Raw genomic sequence first — 8306 nt, 5'->3', positions numbered from 1 at the left:
TTGTTTTTTTCTGAGCAGCAAATGATGATACAAATTTGGTTTTGAAATCACAGGAATAAATTACATTTTAAAATATATTCCAATTAGAAAATAGCTATTTTAAATAGTAAAAATATTTCACAATTGTGACCCTGGACCACAAAACCAGTCTTAAGTCGCTGGGGTATATTTGTAGTAATAGCCAAAAATACATTGTATGGGTCAAAATTATTGATTTTTCTTTTATGCCAAAAATCATTAGGATATTAAGTAAAGATCATGTTCCATGAAGATTTTTTGTAAAATTCCTACTATAAACATATCAAAATGTAATTTTTGATTAGTAATATGCATTGTTAAGAGCTCAATTTGGACAACTTTAAAGGTGATTTTCTCAGTATTTTGATTTTTTTGCACCCTCAGATTCCAGATCTTCAAATAGTTGTATCTCGGCCAAATATCATCCTATCCTAACAAACCATATATCAATAGAAAGCTTATTTATTGAGCTTTCATATGATGTATACATCTCAGTTTTGTAAAATTTAACCTTATGACTGGTTTTGTGGTCCAGGGTCACAATTTTACAGTTTTTGCTGTACTTGGGATTTTTAAAAATCTTACTGTTCAAAAACTTTTGACTGGTAGTATATGAAAGAAGAAGATACTTTAAAAAAACATTTAAAATCATACTGTTCAAAAATATTTAACTGGTAATGTTTATTTATTTATTTAAATAGGACAATGTTTTTATGCAGGTGGTGTTATCCATAATTATAATAATTATAATTAAGATAATACATAAGATGATAACACTCACCAATTTGCAATATCAAGCAGCAAAACAAGCTGTTTTGTACAGCTAAAAATAGCTGGTTGCGGATGAGATCGGAAGCCAGACCAATAAAATTTACTAATGGCTGGAAAAGGTGGATATATCAGATATTGTGGACATGTTCTAAATAAATAAAAATCAACAACAATGCAAATGTATTTTTTAATTTGTAAACCAAGATACATTATTAAATTATAAGACTTCACATTGTGCTCTGTGAAAAGTCTGTCAAGTATTATAATGAATACTTATACAAACATTTTTTAATTAGATTTAGATTCTAATCTGGAACTGTTTTCACAGTTCCAGATTAGAGTATATGAGCAATGCAGAGTTTAAATTAAAAAGGGAGCGAAATTCCATTTTAGCCTGAAATACTGAGCTTTTTCCTCCCGCTTGGAAAGGAGTTGTCACTAGTGAGAGGGTGACAATTTAAAACCCGAAACGGATCAGAACGGCGTAATTAAGAAACGTTTTAAATGCGGAGGCTCCCTTCCACTTCCACAAGGTGTTCCAGGCCGGAACTTCTTTCTTTGCTTTTAGTTGGCGGTGAAAAAAACGTAATGTTGAAAACTAATAAATTAGCCATTATTGTCTGATGCTGCCTTCATGTGATATGGGAAAGATGATGCTTTCCACTTGTGAAGTGGAAATTACCAGTGTGTCGTGTTCATGTGCTTTTGTTGTCGTAGTGAAGAGAAACATGGCGGACTCGAAATTTGTCCTCACATGCTACTTGGGTAAAAGTTTTAAAACGGTTATAAACTCCCTAATGCATCTGCTACAGGAAGATCAAAACGCAAACGTTAAATGATAGGCTGTATATCTTATTGATCATGAATAGTATAGTTGTTTTAAAGACAATACTAACTAATGGTTCTGTTTTCGCTAGCCTACATAAGTTTTTATATAAGCCTATATAATTATATATATTTTATATAGCCTATATACGTTTTTTTACTTTTAACATCATGCAATGTTTACCCTTCAGTATAGTTTCGTTGCTGTCCGCCATGTTGAAAGGTCAAAGTTTATCCCATCTCGGCAACTCGGGTATCATAAAAAATTTCGAGCTTTCCAGTGGAAATTACAACGTGAGTGGGTGTTCATGTGCAATTTCGATGTCGGATTTTGGTATTTACCATAATTACGATAGCACATGAAGGCAGCATGAGTCTGAAACATTTCTTATCACGAGCAACTTCTCGTTATGTACTGTTAGGCAGAAGGTCGTTTCTGCCGTTATACATTACAGCCCCCGGAGGATAAAAAATAAGCGCGGGCTCCGCGGGACTGAGCGGAACCAGTGCGGGACCGTGATCTTCTTGCTCGGGCTTCGTGGAGGCGGTAAACGGTCTCATGTTTGTCACAGAAGGCGATGTGATTTGCCAAAACAGCTTTTTCAACGCTTTTCTGAATTCCCTTCTCATCAGACAGTACAGAATGGGGTTGAGACAACTGTTTGAATGCGCCAAACATACTGTGACTGGGAAAATATACACTTGCGTGGTGTAATATTCATAACTGAAGTGCACCACGTTGAGTTTTATTAAGATCCCCCACGCTGTTAACGCCTGATTCGGCAGCCAGCACAGGAAAAAAGACAAAACGACGATAGTCACAGATTTAGTCACTTTTGACCTCCGTTTAGCGCTGGAGGTGTTCACGTTTTTGTTCGTTATGAAGCGCAGGAGAAGCAGGTAACAGATTGTGATTATTCCGAAGGGAATAAGGAACCCTAAAAGTACTTTTTGCGCGTGATATAAACCAAGCCAAAATTGCGCGTCCCCGCTCCTGTCGGGAAATTTCACCAGACACAGTTCCTCATTAGACACCGTGGCGGTTGTTGAAAATATCGCGTTTGGCAGAGCGGCACCGACCGCTGCTATCCAAATGACTATAGTCATCCACTTCGCGGGGAAACGCAACCGGCGTCTCCTACTTTTTAACGCCGAAGCCACGGAGCAGTATCTCGCCACGCTCATAGCCGTGAGGAAAAACACGCTGGCGTACATGTTCGTAGCCGTAACGTAAGAAACTATCTTACACATCGCCTTCCCAAAGAGCCAAGTGAAATCCATAGCGTTTTCCACAGCCCAAAAGGGAAGTGTCAAAACGAACTGAAAGTCTGTGACCGCCAAACTGGTCACGAATAGGTTGATAGAAGACTTCTTCCATGCTTGTTTGGACTTCATGAGATACAGGACGAGGATGTTTCCTATTAAACCCAGTGCGCACACAATCGAGTAAATGACAGAGATGATTATTCTCAGGACCGCGGATCCGTCTCCCAGGAAATCGTGTTTATCCAAATCGGCGAGATCTTGAAAGTCACTCCAGGAGAAATTAGTCCTATTCTCTGTGAAGCTCGTGTTGTATTCGCTTAACGGGAGACTCCCAGACGCGTACTCGGTGCTCTCGTCTTGCATCTCGAAAGTCTTTTGCATTGCTCGTTTCTAGTATAATTTTTCCATCCTGGTCGAGTTGCTCACACATGAATCTTATCATTGCAACTTTTCTTGTCTCCACTCTTTGTCATTACCATCTTAGGGTTCAGACAAAAACGTCTTTGCGCGTACATGGCAACGGTGTTATTTAAGACCAAGGAGATCTTTTGGATCAGTGTAAATAAATCAAACTGTGGTGGGTATTTAACCGCATTTTAATAATATTTATCGCACAAATCTGTTGCCTGTGCGTGGCTTCCCTCGCTCTAACAGCTCTCTGCGTTTTTATAGAGCCAAGTGTCAATGGATTGGATGGCGTGCGCTTTTACGCAGCACACGGAGTGGTGCTCCTTGTGATGCGGTGCTCTGAATAGAGTGAAGAAATTGATAAATTCGGCAATTAACATTTTAATGGCTTAAATTGATTCACCGTATTGAGTTTTAAAGCACTCTTTGAGCAGGAGACGGAGTTAATTGTCACACGAGGGAATTGTCTTAATGGCTATTAGGTTTCGAGTCCCATTACGCAAATTCTTGTTTTTATAGCAGTAGTTATGTGTTTAACGTCACAAAGATCCTTCAAACTTTCAATATGTTTTTTTTTTTTTTAATAAAAGCTGTTGGTATACAAATAATTAAAACTACACTGGCAAACTTTGTCATAATTTCATAAGGTTTAAAAAAATGGTGCAGGATGTCTCATGTTTTATATTGGCCATTCTGCAGAATTAATGCAAACTGCTGCCCCACAACCAAAAACATTTAAGTATTCAAAACCTTTCTATTATCTATTGAAACCTACAATATTATTTAAAATATCAGTAATAGAATATATATAAATTCATCATTTAGTGGGTACTTGCAACTGGGAGGTGGCTGCCCTGAACCCTAACCCCTAAGTTTATACTTATGAACATGATATTGAAATAATTGTTGTACTTTTTTCATTGTTTTTTTTTAAAGTATGTTATTGATTCTTTTAAAAAGTGAAGTTCAAAAAATATTTATTATATATTTTCTTTGTAAATTATGAAATTTTATGTTAAAAAAAAAAAAAAAAAGTCAAGCGTTTTTCATGTCACTACCGAAACAGTGTATGTTTTAGTCCATTGACTGATTTTAACTACAGCCCTATACACTGTAAAAAATAAATCTGTAAAATAACAGTAAACTGGCAGCTCATTACACACATTATTATCCATTAAATTTATGGACATTTCTGTTAACTCAAAAACACAATGCAAGGAATTGTGAAATTAAAAAAACTGGTAAAACACCTGTAAAAACTAAATATGGAAAAATTCCTTCAAATTATATAGTATATTGTGCCCTATTTTTACAGATTTTTTAAGAGTGTACATTTATGCTCAGGAAATATCTCATTGCTAAAATTTTCTCTCATTGCCATTTATTTTTTAGCGTAAGAAAATTTCGGACAAGAATTTTGGACTGTGTGCAAAGACCTTTTTGCTAATTTTTAGTGTTTTAGTATGCAAGTTAAAATTCTGTAATGTGATATGGTCACTACCGAAGCATTACTGTCACTACCGTATCATGGGATGGTTTGTCAAAAATAAAAGTATACTGAATTAAGTAACTAAGATGTTATGATGTTTGGTTCATTGTATATTCAAACTAATTAACCCTTAAGTTTGAAATCAGTATGATCAACTTTTTGCCTTTTACAAAGAAAAATTGGTTTCAAAATACAACAAATCATAAATTACACTTGAATATTGAAAAACTGTAATTGTTATTAATTTACCTCTAAAAAAAAATAATAAATTAGCCAAAAAATATACGTTTACAATGTAGATCCAAGCATCTTAATAGGTCAATATAACCCTTCTAATTAAATATTATATATCACTGTGTTTCGGTAGTGACAAATTTAGGGAGAAGACAAATATTTCAAAACTTTCTTAAATAACAATATAACTAACTGCACAATTACTAGAAATATACCTTGGATATTATACATTTTGCATACAAAATTTGTGGAAAAGACACCTTTGTCATTCCAACAAAAGACGTTTCCAATTCTGACTTTAGACCAACTCTGTAGGCCCATATCCATTGTATACTGAAATTTGCTTTAAAAAATAAACCTAGACTTACTTTTTATAGGAAGTAAATATGTTATAACTATCCCTCATTTCCACTTTATCTTTAGTATTGTCTCCTCAGGACAGAAAAGATACATATTTGCATATAAAGTGCTTTTGTTTTTGAAATTATTCCTTTTCAATATGATAGAGGTGAGTTATTACATGACTGACATCCTGAAAGTTTTCACCTGTTTTTTTCATGTAATTTATTTGATTTAACAAAAACATTTTCACAATGGCACACTGATGATAATACACTGACAGATACGAGACCAGACTAGCAAATTTATACCCCCTTGGTTTAAGATTTATTAGCACAGGCACCGTTAAAAGTTTTATCATGATGCCTTCTGCTATTAAAAAAAAAATTAAAATTAAAAATGCTTGAAAGTTGTTTTGCGCATAAGCCTCTGTATCAGGTCAGATCTAATGAAGTGATCTCTGCCCCTCTCCAAATCCTCAACATCAGCTTGTGTTGGTGTACAGAACCTGTCTAATGAAGCTTTGCAGCGCCTGTGGGATTTATGGTTGGATCTAGTTGAGAGGCAAGAGTATATGCAGTAAATGTGTTTGGTTTTGAAAAACATGTTTACTGTAAAACTCTAAATTCGACCTTATCATTCAAGTTCATAAGACAGAATGAGAGTCCATTTTGAGATAGCAGAGATACAAAAGTCTAGTTTGTTAATGCTGAACCAAGATGTTCCATGGCAGGATTTCAGTAATCTCTTATTGCAGAGTCACTCTCTTTAGTCATTTTGCACTCTTGTCTGTTGTTAAATAATAAGACTTGGTTTCTAAGAGCAGCCTACCTAGCAAAATAGTTTCTTGGCAACGATGTTACATCAGGTATTGTCACAACTTCAAAGGTCAGTTTGAATCGTAACGTAGAACAGGTTCAATTTTTCGCTTCTGTGACAGTGGCAGAGCTTGGCTTTTCAGTGTGCAGGTGCAGGTGACAAGTGAGAAACGCAAGTTGAATTGGATTAAGGAAATTAAATAGAAACGTGGTCTAAAATTCTTCATAATGTTTTTATTTATTTAATTAAATCCAAGAGCTTTCTGACCCTGCATAGACATCAACACAACTGAAACGTTTTATGGCCAAAAAGACAAAGATAGTAAGAACATCGTTAAAAATAGTCCATGTGACATAAGTGGTTCAACCATAATTTTATGAAGCTAGGAGAATACTTTTTGTGCACAAGGAAAACAAAAATAACAAGAGTACCGTGATGCATACGAAGCTGGCGTTCTGACTTAGAACCCGGATGCGCTGCACCTCATTTACAAACCGAAGAAGATGCACACTGTACATAAAACAGCACTAAATTCAACAGTACTTGAAAAGTGCTTGAATTATTGAAACATAATGCATCTATAAAAAATGCCTTTTTGCAAAATTCATGCAATTCAAAAGCCAGTAGAAGTACGGACAGTGTCATGTAAACATGGCTGAAGATGCAAAAAGAGGAACAGATGAACTGAATCAATTGAATCGTTTACGCTGGAAATGCTCTAATTGATTCAAACTCGTGATTTCGATAATTTCAAGCGATTCACTAGCAAATACCAGATTCAATTAAAAGAGCCATTCATTTTAGAATTACAACATCGCTTTTAATGATTTTAAAAAGCATGTATAGTTACACTGTAAAAAAAAAAGTTGTTTCAACTTAAATCCTTTTTATCCTGCTGACTTAAAATGTTTAGTTTAGTCAACAAAAATATCCAAGTTGTCACTAAAATTAACATTAAGTAAATTTTAAGTCAATTTCAAGTTGACAAAACTAAAAAAGTTTAAGTCAGATGATTTGCAATTGTGTGCCAGACCTCCACTGGCACTTCCAATCTGAAGCAAAAGATTCATGAACCTGCTCTGAAATCCTGATCTAAATCACATGATGCGCGATTCACGATCCGCACTCCAAAGTTCAGATCTGAAGCAAATGATTTGCACTCCGCATTCTAATTGAAGCGCTTTGAAACAGTGAATCATTTTGCGATGCAATGGTTTAACTGATCCACTTTCAAAAAGCTCTATTTCACCCATACACTGTAAAAAAATAAAACAATTTGTTGAGTCAACTAAAAATAATTTGTTACCCTTCTGCCTTAAAATTTTAAGTTCAGTCAACTCAAATAAGTTTTTTCAACTTGAAATATTAGGTTGTACTAAGTGACAACTTAGACATTCGAGTAGACTAAACGAAAAAATGTGTTTGTTAAACTTAACAGTTGTGTTTGTTACCTGGATGCCTTTAAATTGTAAACTTTTTTTGAGTTGGCTGAACCTAAATTTTAAAGCAGCCACGTAACAAATTATTTTAAGTTGACTCAACAAATTGTTTTTTACAGTGTACAATTTTATTAGTATATTTTTATTTATCTTTTATCTTAGAATTTGAAAGATAAGACATTGTTTGATAATTGAGATCTCTGACTGAAGTCTTTGGAAATCAAAAAAGTAGTGCTTGAAAAGTCCTGGAATTTCATATTACAGGAACTTCGGAGCAGGATCGTGAATCTTGCTTCCAATCGGAACTTCTGAGTGTGGATCATGAATTATTTGATTTAGATCGGAACTTCACAGCGGGTTTGTGAACCTTTTGCTTCAGAACAGAATCGCAGAGTGTGAATCATTTGTTTTAGAATGGGATTTTAGAGCGGGTTCGCAGGTCATTTAATTTAGATCCGAAATTCGGAGCGGGTTTGTGAATCTATTGATTTAGATCGGAACTTCGGAACATGAATCATTTGATTTAGATCAGGATTTCGGAGTGGGTTCGTGAATCTTTTGTTTCAGATCTGAACCGTTGGAGCGCAAATCTCTAATTATGTCATTTAGATCGGGATTTCAGAGCAGGTTTGTAAATATTTTGCTTCAGATCAAAGATTGATAAGTGAGATATTTGATTGAAGTCTTTGGAAATCAAA

General features: G+C 34.9%; 1 protein-coding gene across 1 annotated transcript; it reads right to left on the bottom strand.

The window, feature by feature from the left end:
- Positions 1-1991: 1991 nt before the first annotated feature.
- Positions 1992-3496, bottom strand: rxfp3 (relaxin family peptide receptor 3). Its single transcript, XM_073825057.1, has one exon. The coding sequence runs from the start codon at positions 3259-3261 to the stop codon at positions 2023-2025; it is 1239 nt and encodes a 412-aa protein (XP_073681158.1). The 5' UTR covers positions 3262-3496; the 3' UTR covers positions 1992-2022.
- Positions 3497-8306: the final 4810 nt, after the last annotated feature.

The sequence above is a fragment of the Garra rufa genome, chromosome 19 (genome assembly GCF_049309525.1).
Source record: "Garra rufa chromosome 19, GarRuf1.0, whole genome shotgun sequence".
Classification (NCBI taxonomy): domain Eukaryota; kingdom Metazoa; phylum Chordata; class Actinopteri; order Cypriniformes; family Cyprinidae; genus Garra; species Garra rufa.
This window is presented reverse-complemented; position numbering and strand designations above follow the sequence as displayed.